The sequence below is a fragment of the Dromiciops gliroides genome, chromosome 4 (assembly GCF_019393635.1).
Source record: "Dromiciops gliroides isolate mDroGli1 chromosome 4, mDroGli1.pri, whole genome shotgun sequence".
Taxonomy (NCBI): domain Eukaryota; kingdom Metazoa; phylum Chordata; class Mammalia; order Microbiotheria; family Microbiotheriidae; genus Dromiciops; species Dromiciops gliroides.
The window spans coordinates 416,612,967-416,631,265 of record NC_057864.1 but is presented as its reverse complement, the minus strand read 5'-3'; the positions used below and the strand labels follow the sequence as shown (position 1 = coordinate 416,631,265).

At 39.6% G+C, this 18,299-nt stretch overlaps 1 protein-coding gene across 1 annotated transcript in view; it reads right to left on the bottom strand.

Moving 5' to 3' along the window:
• Positions 1–15,046: 15,046 nt before the first annotated feature.
• CCDC18 (coiled-coil domain containing 18) overlaps positions 15,047–18,299 on the bottom strand; it is an 89,678-nt gene continuing 86,425 nt past the window's right edge. Inside the window, 1 exon segment of the mRNA XM_044001670.1 lies at positions 15,047–15,151. Within this exon segment, the coding sequence (XP_043857605.1) occupies positions 15,137–15,151 (15 nt within the window). The 3' untranslated portion in view covers positions 15,047–15,136.

Below are 18,299 nucleotides of genomic sequence, written 5' to 3'. Positions count from 1 at the left end.
CAACAGAATGATGTCACAAAAACCCAGGGAGAAGATATATTTTGTGTGAAGGTTTTCCTGGTCCTCCTTGTGGCTAGTGCCTTTCAAAGTGGTAAACTTTCTCTCTTCTCTTTCTCTCTCCCCTTCCCTTTCTCCCTCCCTCCCTCTCTCTCTCTCTCTCTCTCTCCCTCTCTCTCTCCCTCCCTCCCTCTCTCCCTCTCTCTCTCCCTCCCTCTCTCCCTCTCTCTCTCCCTCCCTCTCTCTCTCTCTCCCCTTCCCTCCCTCTCTCTCTCTCCCTCTCTCTCTCCCTCCCTTTCTCTCTCCCCCTCCCTCTCTTCCTCTCCCTCCCTCCCTCTCTCTCTCTCCCTCCCTTCCTCTCTCTCTTTCTCTCTCCACACACACACACACACACACACACATACAGAGCAAAAATACTCACATGAGAATGCATCTGCTTCATGTTGACTGCATTAGAATGTAAGCCCTTTTGAGGGCAGAGACTACTTCTCTTGTATCTTTGTCTTTCAGCCCCTACCAGAGTATTGGGCCTATTAACCAACACTTAACTGATGATTGCTGGTGGGCAAGTTATAGAGAAATCAAAAGTACCAGGACTGAGAAAAGCTGAGAATGAAGGACAAGCAACAACAACAGCACCTACTTCTGAATTCTGGGCCTAACAACAATAAGAATAAGAAAACAAAAATACAAAGAAATAAAGCTATCAAAAAGAGGAAGAGAAAGAGAAAAGGAACCACAGAGAGAACTATTATAAAGAAAATCCCAGGTGAGAAGGGCTCAACCACCAAAGCTACCCATATCCTCCTTCTCTGGTTTCTCAGCAGCTGCATGCACTTTATTGAGGAAACTAGAGCAGCCACTGCCAGCACTGCCACATCTGGCCTCGAGATCTGTTCAATTCCACACATATTAATTAAGCACATAAGATGCAGGAGAGGGGGGTGGCACCTAGCCACACACAGTGGGTAAAGCACCTACTCTGAATTCAGGAGGACCTGAGTTCAAATCTGGCCTAAGACACTTGATACCTACTACCTGTGTGACCCTGGACAAGTCACTTAACCCTCATTGCCCTGCTAAAAAAAAATGTAGAAAAGGCAGGGTTCTAGGCACTGGGGATACCAGGGCAAAAAAGAATCAAGCTCTGCCCTCAAGGACATTCTATCATATTGATACAGCTGTACTTATGTAGGTCTGGGCTTAGAGGTAAAGAAATCTTTTTCTCCTTAGTTCAGCCAAAAGCAGTACAGGAAATAGTCTGACCTCATTTTCCAAATACCCAAGTCAGCTAGATTGCTCCCTTAAGGTTTTAGGGATACCCCTGTGGGATCAGTCAATCCTTAAAAAATCCTTAAAAAAGTTTAATGTCTTTTAAATGCCAACTATGTGCCAGGCACTGTGTATTTATTAAGCATTTACTGTTTTCCAGGTGCTGTACTAGGTGCTATGAATACATACACAAGCCAGAAAGTCAAGTGAACAATCATTTATTAAGTGCCTACCATGTGCCAGGCATTGTGTTTGGTACTGAAGATACAAAGGAAGTCAAAAGACTATTCTTAGACTCTCAAGGAGCTCACATTCTAAGACAAAGAAACAAAAGAGCAAGATAAGACTGGACAAGATAATCCCTGCCCTCAGACAACATGGTTTAGACAAAGTGGCCAGAAAGTAAGTTTTTGTTAATGAGTCATTTTTCAGTCCTGTCCTACTCTTCATTGATCCCATTTGGGGTTTTCTTGGTTCCTTCTCCAGCTCCTTTTATAGATGCAGAACTGAGGTGAACAGGGTTAAGTGACTTAACCAAGAGCACACAGCTAGTAAGTGACTGAGGCCAGATTTGAACTCATGAAGATTAGTCTTTCTGACTTGAGGCCCAACACTCTATTCACTGTGCCACCTGGCTGCCCAGAAAGTAGGTAGTTTCAGGCAAGATAAGGAATAAACTCACTTATCAGAACCAAGGGAGGTTTTCAGGGACAAAGTACAGATTTCTGAGGTAGGAGGAGGGCAGAAAAGAAGGGGAAAGGGAAAGCAGCATAGTTTGGAGCAGATACCCACATATGACACTATGTACCTTCCTTTTTAGAATGTACCTTGTTAATCCCTTTTCGGGGAGACCCTAGACGTAAAACTTAACTAAGCTTTGTTTAAAAGATTTTCCTGGGGTGTGGGGGGGAGGGGGGCAGCTAGATAGTGCAGTGGATAAAGCACTGGCCCTGGATTCAGGGGGACCTGAGTTCAAATCTGGCCTCAGACACTTGACACTTACTAGCTGTGTGACCCTGGGCAAGTCACTTAACTAACCCTCATTGCCCCACCAAAAAAAAAAATATATTTTCCCTGAGTTTCTTCTCTGGGGTGAGGGCATAATGAATGTGAGAAAGCCCCTGATTCTCTTGGACTCTTGTGAATCCATGTGTATTAGGAGCCCCTTGTGGAAAGGGGGTCTCCACCCACCCACCTCCCTCCAGTGGGTGACATAAGTGTAGACAAAGCACACACAAGATAAATACACACATGCAAGCCATTGTGGGGGATGGGGGTAGACAGGCACTAGTAGTTGTGGGGATTCCAAGAGGTGAAGAGAAATGAGGGCCAGAGTATTATGTAACTGGGAGAGCAAAAACAGGTCTGGTTTGATCAGAGAGAACATGAAATACTCATTACAAATAAGTTGACATAGTGCTTTAAGGTTTGGAAAATGCTTATTTTATACACATATTATCTTAGTAATCTCACTGATGATACATATATTATCTCATTGATCCCTACAACAATACTTGGGAAAAAGGACCTCACAAAACTCATGAGTTATACCACTCCACTGCACTCACGGGGTGTAATGTCAAGAGCTGTGGGCTTAGAAGACCTGGGCTCTTTACAGCAGCTCTATCAGTAACCCAAAGATTTGCATGGCACATGGACAGAATGTGCCAGCACATCTGGGCATTCTTGGCCCACAGTCTATATAAAGTTGTGCATTTACCACCTGAGGGACCTCCACAGGTCACATAACTTTCCTCCTCATCAGTAAAATGAAAGGTTTATACTAATGGTTAAAGTCCTAGTCTCTGCTCTCATAGTCTGTGAACTCTGTCACTGTGAATTATAGCCATCTGTCCATGAGTTATGTCCCCTCATTAGATTACTAGTGCCAGAAAGGCAGAGATTGTATGCTTAAGTACACTTAAGTACCCTTAAGTATTCTCACGTACCCTTAAGTATAAATAAGTATCCTTAAGTACCCTTAAGTATTCTTAAGTATGCATAAGTACCCTAAGTACCCTTAAGTATTCTTAAGTATGCATAAGTACCCTTAATTACCCTTAAGAATGCATAAGGACCCTTAAGTACCCTTAAGTATAAATAAGTATCCTTAAGTATGCATGAGTACCCTTAAGTACCCCTAAGCATGCATAAGTACCCTTAAGCACACAAAAGTACCCTTAAGTATGCTTAAGTACCCTTAAGTATGCTTGAGTATGAATAAGTACCCTGAAGTATGCATAAGTACTCTTAAGTACCCTTAAGTATTCTTAAGTATGCATAAGTATCCTTAAGTACACTTAAGCATGCATGAGTACCTTAAGCATGAATAAGTACCCTTAAATATTCTTAAGTATGCATGAGTACCCTTAAGTATGTATAAGTACCCTTAAGCACACATAAGTACCCTTAAGTATTCTTAAGTATGCATGAGTACCCTTAAGTACCCTTAAGTATGCATAAGTACCCTTAAGTATGTATAAGTACCCTTAAGTATTCTTAAGTATGCATGAGTACCTTTAAGTACCCTTAAGTATGCATAAGTACCCTTAAGTATGCATAGGCATGCTTAATTACGTTTAAGTACCCTTAAGTACCCTCAAGTACGCATAAGTATCCTCAAGTATGCATAAGTGCCCTCAAGTATGCATAAGTACATATAAGTAAGTGCTTATGTAAATATATAAGTATACTTGTATATAAGTATATATAAATACATATAAGTACGAATAAGTACACATAAGTACCCTTTAGTATGCATAAGTATACTTAAGTACACAAAAGTACCCTTAAGTAGGCATAAGTATCCTTAAGTACCCTTAAGTATTCTTAAGTATGCATGAGTGCCCTTAAGTACTCTTAAGTATGCATAAGTACTCTTAAGTACTCTCAAGTATGCATAAGTACCCTTAAGTATGCATAAGTACCCTTAAGTACCCTTGAGTACCCTTAAGCATGCATAAGTACCCTTAAGTACCCTTAAGCATTCTTAAGTATGCATAAGTACCCTTAATTACCCTTAAGTATTCTTAAGTATGCATAAGTACCCTTAATTACCCTTAAGTATGCATAAGTACCCTTAAGTATGCATAGGAATGCTTAAGTACGTTTAAGTACCCATAAGTACCCTTAAGTACCCTCAAGTACGCATAAGTACCCTCAAGTATGCATAAGTACATATAAGTTCTTATGTAAGTATATAAGTATACTTGTATATAAGTATATATAAATACATATAAGTACGAATAAGTACCCTTAAGTACACATAAGTACCCTTTAGTATGCATAAGTATACTTAAGTACACAAAAGTACCCTTAAGTATGCATAAGTATCCTTAAGTACTCTTAAGTATGCATAAGTACCCTTAAGTACTCTTAAGTATGCATAAGTACCCTAAAGTATTCTTAAGCACCCTTAAGTATGCATAAGTACCCTTAAGTATTCTTAAGTATGCATAAGTATCCTTAAGTACCCTTAAGTACACATGAGTACCCTTAAGTACCCTTAAGTATGCATAAGTACCCTTAAGTACACATAAGTACCCTTAAGTGTGCATAAGTACACAAAAGTACCCTTAAGTATGTATAAGTATGCTTAAGTGCACTTAAGTACAGAAAGGCAGAGATTGTATTTTTTTCTTTTTTGGGGCCTCCCCCAAATGAGGGGGAGTGACTTGCCCAGGGTCACACAGCTAGTAAGTGTCAAGTGTCTGAGGCCGGATTTGAACTCAGGTACTCCTGAATCCAGGGCCAGTGCTTTATCCACAGTGCCACCTAGCTGCCTCCAACATATTTTTTAAGCTTCCTCTTTTCCCCAGAGCCCAGCACAGGGATCTGCAATCAGCTGGCACTTAATAAAACAAATGTGATACTGGTCCACTTCCAGCACAGTTTATTGGTTGAGTTCTCCAGAATAGTTTGATTTCTCTATCTACCATCTGCCAGTCTTTGAAAAAGAGGGAACTTCTGATGTGCAATTCTTGACACCAAGTCAGCACATTGCTAGGGATTTGGCAGGGGCTAACTTTTTACAGACAACAGTATTGTTCCTTGTATAATCTAAGTTGATCATGAACAAGGCTCTTTAAGGGTAATTCTTCTATAATTCCTGGTGGCAATAACCTGGTCCTCAACTGCCATCATAAACACTTCTTTTTCCGTATACAAACTCAGCAATATTGTTGACTGAGCACATGAAGATGTTGCCCATGTGGCATTTTAAAAGGTTCAAGAGACATCATTTCTGGTTAATTTAATGATTTTATTAATAATGCCAGCTTTTTAATAAAAGGATGGTCATTTGGCCATCTACCTCTTAGACCAAAGACATTCATGGCAGTGGCTCATGGTTTATATGCCCTTGGAAGAGGGGTGGCAATCAACTCTAGTTAACAATTAATGAAAGAATGAATATTACAAAGAGGGGCTGGACCCAAACTTTGATTATGTCATTTACTTCTAACTTATCTCCAGCCTTGGGCAGTCTATTCAAAGAATTTTTTTCCTTTCCAAATCTGAGTCTCCACATGGGTGGGGTCTGGAAAGAGTAGAAAGTTAGCCCATCCTTCAGAACCTGAAGTCTCAAAATGAGGATAAAAGAAAAAGGATAAAATCTGAATCTCCCCAAATCATTGGTTATTAATAATCATTTCTCTCATCTGGATAGAAGGCCTTTTGAGTTGATTCTTGGATCTTAATTGCTTCATAGGCTAAGTAAGGTAAACCACCTGAGACACAGTAGGTAAATTATATGGTATGTACTTGTTATGAGACTTCACTATCATTCAGTGAATTTATATGTTTATTCCAAAAATATTTTTGACTTTTTGTCTCTTCCTTTCTATTGTCATTATCATTCTTATTATTCAACAGTCACCCTAGGCACAAAGCTAGGGGCTTCCAAGGTTTGTACAAGTGATTAATTGCCAAGCTCAGTTGGCTCTTGCTCATAATACTCACCCATGCTGCAGGATCCTTTCCTTTCCTTCTTCTCTGCCTCCACCCCACCCCCCACCCCTCCCCACCCCTGTCCAACAAATCCTATGTTTCCCTTTATTCATGTATTGAACTGGAATAATCAAACTCCTGAGACTGAAAAAGGCTTTGCTCCTGACACCTCTCTAGAAAAATCCACTGCTTTCCAATCTCCTCTTATCACTTCCTCTAGAAAAGTCTAAAACAATTTTGACAGCTGCAGTTCTTCTGGCTTACTTCCTGTGGAATTTGATATTTACCAAACAAACTACTGCAGGCATTGACAACTAAAGAGATCATATGCCATGAGAAAAACAAAAGGGAATTATCTGTATCATTTCAAATGAAATGTCACTAGAAAATTATAAAGAGTACTTATATTCATTTGATATGTGATTTTCCAGGAAGTTATATGAGTACCAGCCACCATGTGGTGAAAAATCAATTGGGTTACATGTGCTCCGACTTTATATACAAAGTAAGTCTATTATAGCCTAACAAGGTTATTAGCAGTAGGATGCAATGACAAGACCATTGCTCCAGAAGGAAAAAAAGAGGAAGGGAGGGAAAAATGCTGTTCAAATGTTAGCTACTATTATTATTGCTATTATTATTCCAAGGTAGTCCACTGAATTTTTGGACAGATCTAATTATAATTAATGAAATGATTCATTCAGGAAACATTTGCTAAATATCTATGAGCAGTATGATGTGGAAGATGCAAAATTTAAATAAGACAGTTCTTACCCTCATGGTGATTATTGTTAGGAAATTCTTCCTTAAAAGGAGATAAAAAATCTGTATTTCTGTAGCTTTAACTGACTAGTCCTAGTTCAACTGAGTGGTGCAGGGGACCCAAGTTCAAATCTCATCTCAGACCCTAGGCAAGTCACTTAATCTCAATTGCTTTAATAAAACATCCAGGGCCATCTCTGGTCATCCTGATCTATATCTTGCCACTAGACCCAGATGGCTCTGGAGAAGATAGTGAGGTTGGTGACCTTGCACAGCCCTCCCTCACTTCAATCCAATGCACTGCATTCTCATTGGTGATTTGGGAGAAAGAAAGTTTAAGGGGGTGGGGGAGTGCACACAGATTGAAAGGAAATAAGGAATGAGAGATGAGAGAAGCACAGCTTTTTTAGGCATTTCATTGTGAAATAATTGTGAAAGGTATGTTATATATAATTGCTTGAAATGATGGTAGAGTCAAGTGATGGATTTCCTTTTTTTTTCGGCGGGGCAATGAGGGTTAAGTGACTTACCTAGGGTCACATGGCTAGTAAGGGTCAAGTGTCTGAGGCTGGATTTGAACTCAGGTCCTCCTGAATCCAAGGTAGGTGCTTTATCCACTGCATCACCTAGCTGCCCCTTTTCTTTTTTTAAGGATGGGAGAGATCAGGATATATTAGCTGTAGATGAGGATCAAAGAATCTGATTAAGAAAGTTCACCCATTCCCCAAAAGAGAAAAAGACCTACTTGTACAAAAATATTTATATCAGCTCTTTTTGTGGTGGCTAAGAATTGGAAATCAAAGGAATGTCCATCAATTGGGGAATGGCTAAACAAGCTGTGATATATGATTATAATGGAATATTATTGTGCTATGAGAAATGACAAGGAGGATGATGTCAGAAAGGCCTGGAAAGACTTATATGAACCAATGTATAGTGAAGTGGGAAGAACCAAGAGAACATTGTAGGGGCAGCTAGGTGGCACAGTGGATAGAGCGCCGGCCTTGGAGTCAGGAGTACCTGAGTTCAAATCCGGCCTCAGACACTTGACACTTACTAGCTGTGTGACCCTGGGCAAGTCACTTAACCCCAATTGCCTCAAAAAAAAAAAGAGAGAACACTATACACAGAGACAGCAATACTGTTTGATGAAGAACTGTGAATGACTTGACTATTTTAGGGAGGTGTACTTTCTTCCTTTTCTGTATCACTAGACATATCATTCCTCATCTTTAATGAACCCTTTGAATTCTTGGGGACCACCCCTGCCTGGCACACTGCTTGGCATCTCCTGGTACATTGCTTGGCACACCTGGCACCTATGGACTTTAACCGCCTGGCACACTGGTTGGCACACCTGGCACCTACAGACTTTAACCGCCTGGCACACTGGTTGGCATGCCTGGCACCTACGGACTTTAACTGCCTGGCACCTTGGCACACTTGGTACCTATGGACTTTAACCGCCTGGCACCTTGGCACAACTGGCACCTACAGACTTTAACCACCTGGCACCTTGTCACGCCTGGCACCTACAGACTCTAACCGCTTGGTACCTTGGCACACCCAAAACCAAGAAAGAGAATCCAGGAACCCCAGAATCCTGCATCAGGAGTGAAAAGCTGTTCCAGTGAGAGATGCCAAGAATGCCCCATGCTGTTAAAAACTTCCCCAAGCCACCTGCAAAGGAGTCCATAAAGTGATCATCTTTACCCTTCTAATTTAATATAAGACAATTAAAGAATCTAATACCATTGATACCAGTTGCCATGGCCAAATTCAACATTGTGTTTATCATGCCACCTGGGATGATCATGGGGGTTACCATAAAAGAACAGAAGTTGGCAAGCCTCATGGAATACAGTGTAGGGGAAACTGAGTCCTCTGTCCCCATGGATAGTTGGCACCTTGTTTGCTCAGATCTGATAACTCAGAAGAAAGGCAATTAATGTAAAAGAATGAATATCTAAAAGCTGCAGTGAAGGCTTTCAGTTAATCAATAAACTCAAATCAGTATTTAACCCTTAGCAAAACCAATTACAACAGCATGCAACAATTGCTAAATATTACCATAATTTCCATCTGTCAACAGTTTACCAATTAAAACATGGAATCAGTTTTCTCAGGATATTAAAGTAGAATTCTCAAACAATGATTAAGTGCCTACTGTTTGCAAAAAACATTAGTATTGTTATACAATGATCCAGGACAATCCCAAATGACTACTAATGAAACATGCTATCCACCTCCAAAGAAAGAACTGATATTGATGGAACAGGCTGAAGCCTGTTATTTTTCATTTTCTTTCATTTTTTTCTCTTAATCAAGTTTTCTTGTACAAAATGACAAATATGGTAATGCCATATATGTATAACCCATAGCTGAGTGCTTGCCACCTCAGAGAGGGGGAAGGAGAGGGAGGGAAGGAGGGACAAAAATCGGAACCTGAAACTATAAATAAAAATGTTTATTATATTAAAAAACCCAAATCTATAAAATGAAAAAAAAGAAAGTTCACCTATGGAAATAGTGAGAGATAATGCTGGAAATGTAGATTGGAACCAGATGGGGAAAAAACCATGAGTTCCAAGCTTAAGAGAAGCCATTGGAGAATTTTGAGCTAGGGAGTAACATGATTTAAGTGGCATTTAGAGAGATTAATTTGGTGTCAGGTACAGGATAAAATTGGAAGGGGTCTGGCAGTGGAGAGGCCAATTAGGAGGCTGGGGCAAAAAACTAAGAAGCCCTTCACAAAGATTTCCCAAACGACAAAGGTTGAGACAAAATGGTTTCCTGATGAATTCTGAAGTAACCAGGAGATTCTATTATTCACAGCACTCTATTGCTGAGACATGCTGGTTAATCAGGGTTTAACAATATTTGGCTCCTCACACTGTAGGTGATAGGTCAGTGTATATTGGTGAGTCTAAATCTGTCATCAGACCCATAAAAATACCTTATAACTAATGTGAAGAAATGTTGGTATACTTCTATTCGCTATCCTGTGACTTGGATTTTTATTTTGTAGAGGATTTGCTTTATGTACAAATATATAGCTTGCCAGGTCTGTTTTTTAAAACCTGAAAAAAAAAATTTACATTATTTTCTCTTCCTCCCAGCTTCCTCTCTCCTACCCTTAAAAAAATGGAGAAAAACAAAACCCTGTAACAAATATACAGTCAAGCAAAACAAATTCCCTCATTGGCCATGTTCAAAAGTACAGATTTCATTCTGTATCATGTATCATTCTGTATCACCTCTATCAAGAGGTGAGTCCTCTTGTGTGTCCACTGTGAGTCCTCTGGAAAAGTGCTTAGTCATTGCATTGATCAAAGTTCTTATTCTCTGTGTTGTTTGATTTAAAAATCATGTTGGTATTGTATAATTGGGTACCAATTGTTGGGTCCACTGTTACCTTTTACTGGGGCCACTTGTACTTACCGTCTTAATTCCTTCTTTTACTGCTAACTTTTTGCAAAGACCCAGGCCCATTATCTCCTTCTGCCTCATTCTCTCTCCCCGAATAGATCTCTAATCAAAGGACACCAAACACCCACTAATGGTCCAATTTAATGGTCTTTTTTCTGTTCTCTCCTCTGACCATCCTTAAGTTTTTTGCACTATCTTCTTTGTAGCTTTGGATTCATGCACAGGCGCAGATGCAGGCAGGCGCGTGTGCGCGCGCACACACGCACACACACACACACACACACACACACACACACACACACACACACACCTGTTTAGACCTCTGTTTTTTACCAGTGTAGAAAACTCCTAGAGCAGCCATTCCCTCTAACAATGCAGATCTACAATTTGTAATCTGCAATTTATAGTCTAAGAGGTTGAATGACATTGCTAGTCCAGGACAAGGCTTGAACTCAGATCCCCTGACTCTAAGATTGGCCCTTTACTACACCACTATGGTCTCTCACACCAATATGGGTAGGGACAGGGATAGGACCTGTGACTTCATCAGTATAGAGATTGAAGTAGGTGACAACCTTCTCTGCAACCAGTAGTCTTAGAGGTCAAGTGATTTGTCCAAGGTCTTCCTCAAACCAAGGCAAGCCACTATACCTCTCATATAGTTGCCTCTTACATACACTAATATTGTATAGTGTCTTATCCCATTAAGGTCCATCAAGGCAGACCCAATTCTAATCTCAACTTTTTCTCTTCTGGTGTCTACCACAGTGTTTTGCAAACAGTAGGCACTTAATCATTGTTTGTGTTGAATAAATGAATGAATGAATGGATGGTGCTTTACTCACATTTCTCTTGACCAGACAAGTATCTGTTAAGAGAGAAACCATTTGGAAAAGGAATAAAAAGGAAAGGAGAAAAAAAAAAGGAGCCAGAGGCCAAGAGAAAGAGAACTAGGGGGGAAAAGGGGAGAGAGAAAATAGGAAGACACAAACACCTAAATGTTAGTGACCATTATTTGAGCCACTGTAAAGGGAAAGAGCATTGCAATGATAGGAACTAAGTTCAGATCCTACCTCTGGATGCTACTACCTGTGCAACCTGGGCAAGTCACTTGATCTCCATGGGTCTCAGTTACTTCATCTGTAAAGGGGGGGGGTGTCCCTTCCAGCTTTTGGTCTATGGTCCTGTGTCTGTCAGATTTTCAGCTGACAGAATTTGTTACACCTTGCCTCAAAAAGGGGGAATGGAGAAGGGAGAAGGAAAGAAGTGCCGAGAATACAATTTGCCTTTGACCTAGTGATTCTACCATACCCCAAAGAGCACAGAATCTCCTTCTTTAGGGACAGAAATAGGACCCAGGCCCTGCAGTGCCTTGGCTTTCCACCCAGCATGTGCCCGCGCAATCAATCAACATCTATTAATCATTCAAGCAGTAAGGAAGTCTGGCCCTCTCAAGAACTTGAGGCTGTTTTACACAAACTCACGTCTCCCTCAGCACCTGGCACATTGCTTGGCACACAGTAGGTGCTCCATCAATGCCTTAATTCCTGGCTTGGCCAGAATCCGTGTGACTCCTGATGCCTGGCAGCAGCACTCCCAAGAGTAGTTGGGAGTAATTATACATACAACTGAGGCCATCTAGTGGGCCCATAAGCCTCCTGCAAGGGAACCCATGCATTCAAAGACTTGGGGAGGGCCTGGTGCTCTCACTTTGGCTCCCGTTCTCCCTGCCCTCTATCCCTGACCCCAAGTGACTTGTGGAGCTTTAATCCCCTCCCTGGGTGCCCTAGCCACAGCCCTAAGTCAGACTGTTGCTGGATACAATTAAGGTTCATAAATGAATAATTCTTTTCAGAAAGAGAAGCCTCACCAAGTGAAACCAGAGGCAGAGAGACATTCAGAGCTGGGAGACAGAGCTAGCACACTGGATGAGGGAATCAGGATTCAGATCTCAACAGGATGGAGCAGAGATTCTTAACCCAGGCTCCATGAGCTTAGTATGTGTGGGAAACGGCTCTTGTTCTCATAAATTTGTGTTCATTTTTTATACAAGATGTACCAAAAGTCTTAGGACACTTTTAAGCTATTAAAATTGATCCATCAGGGGCAGCTAGGTGGCACAGTGGATAAAGCACCAGCCATGGATTCAGGAGGACCTGAGTTCAAATTTGGCCTCAGACACTTGACACTTACTAGCTGTGTGACCCTGGGCAAGTCACTTAACCCTCATTGCCCCACAAAAAAACAAAACAAAACTGATCCATCTTAGATATTAGAATCATAGCCTATAACTGAGTTGAGGAACCATGTTCATACAAGAACTCAATCTAGCTCTATCCCACTAAACTTTTCTCCCCCTTCATGCTCTAAATAAAATAAAATAAAATGTTTGCATTCCCTTTGGAATTGGCTCTGTTGGGATGAAAATGGTGATGGTGTAGTAGAAGATATGAAACCAGTGGGCCTGGCTCCAAATCCCAGCTCTACCACTGTATGAATTTGGCCAGATGATTTAAGCTCTCTGGGACAGTGTCCTCATCAACCAAATTATGGATTTGGATTAAATAATCATGATATTTTTCTTCTAACCTCTGATGACTCCAATTTTCCACTTCATCTGAATGGAATCATATACTTGACTGAACTACCTTCATAAAATAGAATCCTCCCTGAATTCTAGGTGTCCAATTAATTTTTTTTGTGGGGCAATGAGTGTTAAGTGACTTGCCCAGGGTCACATAGCTAGTAAGCGTCAAGTGTCTAAGGCCTGATTTTAACTCAGGTCCTCCTGAATCCAGGGCTGGTGTTCTATCCACTGTGCCACCTAGCTGCCCCCCAATTCATTTTATTTTTTAAAAATTCTTAAGCACCAAAATAGATTTCCCTACACACAGAATACAAAAAGAGGATTCTATGTGAAACAGCTCACAAAACTTGTTCAAAATGTGTGTGTATACACACACACACACACACACACACACACATATATGTTATATATACACATACAACAAGCCCCTTGTAACATAATCAGTCAAACAAAATGGATCCACACAGTGGCCAAGTCCCTTCTTTTCTATTCAATCAATCAACAAGTATTTCTTAAGTACCCACAATGTGCCAGGAAGTGTAAGAAGTACTGGAGATCCAAAGAAAACCAAAACAGTTTCAGGCCCCGAGGAGCTTACACTCTAACTGGGGAGACAACATGTACGTATATAAGCATATACAACATACATACAAAACAGACCTAAGATAACCTTGGAGGGAAAGGAACAAGAAGCTAGGAATTTCTGGCCATTCCTTCTCTAAGGTTGCAATTTTAAATTCTTTTCCCTCACTTACCAAAATAAGGTATTGCGCTAAAGGTATTTGATTGGAAATCCTGTGATACTGGACTATGCCATCCTTAATTTACTTTTGGAGAACAAAATATAAAAGAGCATATCATGGAGACTGAGTCACTAGTAGACTTATAGCCTCAAACCCTCTTTTTTATATATATCACGAATACATTTTTTCTTTATGCTAAAGACTTTGTAATGATCAACAAAGTCATTTACAATGGTGGCAAATCTTTAAAATTTCAGAAAAAACCAGGGTTTGTCAAATACTATAGAACAATTAAGTGGAGTGGGGTGGGACCACTGTACTGTTCTTATGGAAGCAAGTGATACAAAAAAGTGGGTCCTTTCTGCTAGTTATTACTTCCAATATTAATCCCTCTTCCAGCATGTGTTCTTTCTAGTGAAAAAGCACTGGGGCAGCTAGGTGGTGCAGTGGATAGAGCACTGGCCCTGGAGGCAGGAGGACCTGAGTTCAATCTGCCCTCAGACACTTGACACTTACTAGCTGTGTGACCTTGGGCAAGTCACTTAACCCCAACTGCCTCACCAAAAAAAAAACCAACACTGAGTTGTGGAGTATTTCTGGCAAATAAATCCTTGGTGTGGTTTGGCTTGCTTTCAGTATTAATTACTAAATTGTCCGGCTCTTTCTTCTTAAGTGTCTGATGTCCTATCCAGCTACCTGTGGCTATGTGAATGCTATGTGATGTTTGTCAGGAATTGTGGTATGCAAACTGGGCAAGGTTGTCCCAACTTGCTCTGGAAGAGGATGCCTATAGAAAGCCTATCTCTCTGTTGGAACTTCTAGGAAAGGAAAGTCAGTCACTATATTCTATATTGGACCATATTATAAGAATGGAGCATGGCTTGGTGATAAAGCTTACATACTTATCTTGTTACTGTTCAATACCAAGACAAAGATTCCATTTGATCCCAACCATGGAGAATGAACAGGGGCTAACTAGTAACCACAATAAAAGCAATAATAGAATGGTCTTTTACATTAATCATTATCTACTGATTTTAAAAAAATTAAGTATTAATATGCAAATACATTAACAATTTGGCTATAGACTTAGAAAATACCCTAAAGCATTTTTAAAAGTACTAACAAATCAACAAAGCATCTAATTAGATGTCAAATAAAGACCAAAAATATATTATTAGGTTTATTAACAAGAGCTAATAAGTAATTTTTAAAAATTATTACCTGAAATTCAAATTAAGGTTTTAAAAATACTTCCTTCAAAAGAAAATGAAATGTTAAATATAAAATTTATTCAGTGATAAAAATAGTCAATATAAAATATAAACTCTATACATTACTTAAGTATAATAGAGTGCCAATGGTTCAATTTTCTCATTATACAAGTATCTTCATTTAATTACAAATCTTCTTCCTGCAATAATGTGAAATGAACAGGTTAATATATTTGAAATATTATCCTTTTGATTCATTATTTGAAAGTCCACAGCTAAGACTTAGCCCATAGCTAAGAGCACAATTTAACATAAGTTAAATGGGGAACATTTTTTCTATAAAGGTCTGCTGAACCACAGGGAAAAAAAATCAACCGAGGGCTACAAGGAAGTAAAAAACTACTCCTAACATTTCCAAGGTCTATGATCTTGTAGGCATGGGCACTCCTTCCACCAAAGCAGATTGCAAACCTTCTACCACTTGGAGCTGGTCTTTGAGCAATGCTCTACTGAAAAACTAATCACTGTGTAGTCAATGTGGTGATGAGCCTCTCTGAATTTAAGGAGGCTGGTCCTTGGATGCAGATAATCATTGATAGTTCCACATACTCTAAGTCTTTCTAGCTTGATAAGACTGAGCAGAATTTGGGTCCTGCTGACATAACTGTCCAGAGCTCAGTATGACCTCCACACGTAATGAAACATTCAAAGAAGACTTAAATTCATATCAGTAGATTTTTTTTGAAAAAAAAAATGCATTAAAGGTTATATTCACTTGAATTTTTAAAATTAAGAACAGGGAACATAACATTTTATTAAATTAATAGAAAAATTTCTTTTTATGACTAACTTGGCTCCCTGTCTCCAGATTCCACCTGTTCCCAAAGGTAGGCCCACTTAATCTTTCCCCTATAGACTCAGAGACCAATCTGGCCCTGGAATATCTAATTCATTGGTTTGTCATTAAGTCAGCCTTGCTTGGTGGTCTTGTTCTGACTTTGCACTTTGATTCCAGTAACTGAACTCTTGCTTTGATCCTTGAAAGGGAATGCAAGGGGAAAAGAAGATAAAGAAGAAAAAAGCTAAGAGGAGGAAGGGAGAAAGAGAAGCAAAGAAACGCAAAAAGCATAGAGAAAGGCAAGTAGAAGTAAAGAAAATGGGAGACTGAAGAAAAAGAATTTTAGTATAATTTAAAGTATTAGTCAACTATTTTTGTACATTGGGGTGTGACATTTAGGTCTTGGGCTCTGGGATGTTATTACTTCTTCCTATTTTTCTAATTAAAAAAATTTCAGAAGCCCCACTTTGAATAGGATAGCCATAGGCCACCCAGGTAAATGTATTTTCTGGGCAGCTACAGCAATATTACTCTGAGGGCTGTAGGAAATCAAGCTGAGGGCCACTTGGCAGTCCACAGACCAGAGGTTCTCTAGCTTTCATTTGAAAGGATATAAAATTCTACAAAATGGTATAAAAATATTAATAATTTACCTTGAAGTATTTCCATCAGATCTAAGAAACATGTAAATGAGTATGAAGATCCAGTCATTTCTAACTTCCTGAATCTCAAAATGCATTACCAGCCAACATGATAATTAGAATTCTAAAGTCTTACTGGTTACTGAATCAAGTATGAATGTGGTTGTTGTAGAAGTAGCCATCTCCAGTCTACGTGCCTTTGCATGAACTGTACCCTATGTCTGGAATGCTCTTCTTGGAATGCCTCTTGAAATACTTAGCTTCCTTTAATTCTCAGCTCAGGGCTCATCCCACCCTACAGGATGGCTCTTCTTGATCCCCCCCCCCATCCTATCCCACAATTATTAGTACTCTATCCTATCCCCCAACTTACTTTGTATTGTATTTTGAATGTATTTTGTATTTACTTCTCCGTGTAAATGTTATTTCCCCCAGTAGAATTTAAGTTTTCTGAATACAGGGAATGTTTTGTTTATGTCTTTGTATCCCCTGTTCCTAACCGTGCCTAGAATGTGATAGATACTTAATAAACACATGCAGAATTGAACCAGTTTCTTCTCTTTGTCTGGTATTATCTTTCCATCCATTCTAAGGAGTCTAAGAGTCATGGAGCTTTGGAGTTGGAAGGAATTTCAGAGGTCAGTTAGTCTGACCAACGCCTGAAGCAAGAATTATTTCTGTAGGATGGGGACCTATCCTTTCCTTCATCTTCTTCAGAGCTAAAATATAATCATAAATAATCAAACCCCACTTTTTTGTTTTCCACAGTAGCTGATACTGGGCTTTATCCTTCCTGATGTTGAACCTGTGGGACAGTTCCACTCTTTTGTATTCATGCTCAATTACATAACATCATATATACTTTTCAACAGGTCCTTTTAAAAGCTAAGCTCATTGAAGAGTTCTCTGTATAGATATGTCTCTTTGGATGGTACCCCCATTTCTTATTCATAATTACCTTAGGTTGCCTATCAGAATTTTATTCTTGAAATCCTCAGACATTCCTGATCTGAACTCCTATTTTAGAGTTTTACCTTAACCTTTCCCTGAACTCCTTGACATCTACTTCCCTAAAATCTAGAGAACATGTCAGACTATGACTCAAACTTCCTTCCTTTAAATTCTTTTTTTTTATAAATATAGCTGCACTGTAATTTTATTTTTTATTATTTTTCTTTTAGTGAGGCAATTGGGGTTAAGTGACTTGCCCAGGGTCACACAGCTAGTAAGTGTTAAGTGTCTGAGGCCGGATTTGAACTCAGGTACTCCTGACTCCAAGGCCAGTACTCTATCCACTGTGCCACCTAGCTGCCCTTCCTTTAAATTCTAAAATAGAATAGCTACTTCCTCCCAGGGTCCCTACTTCAGCAGCTAATTAGTTCTTCCTTATTAATAAGGATCAGGTCCAGAACAGTAATTCCCCTCAGGGCTTCCTCTAGGTTTGAAAGATGAAATTACTAGCAAGATGTGACAAGAATTTATCAGCTTTTCTGCTTTTAACAGAGAAAGACCTCTCTCACAGATGCCTGGATAGTAGAAGCCTAGGTCCTTTCACTTTGTGTGACACCTTTGTAATCTATACCGGTTCAATTCAACAAACATTTATTAAGTATCTACTGTGTGTAAAGCATTGTTTTAAGTACTAAGGACATAAACCTCTGCTTTCAAGAAGCTTATATGCTACTGGAATTCGCCATACATTTCTTCTAGTATTCTGTAATATGTTTTCCAAATACTTCATGAAGTATACTGTAGCTTGTAATATATTCCCACCAAAAGGATTACCTCTAATTCTCTCTCCTTTTGTCCCCAACTAAGTGCCCTTTTACCATGCTTCCCTCCCTTGCCTCTTCTAGTCCTTTCAGGTTT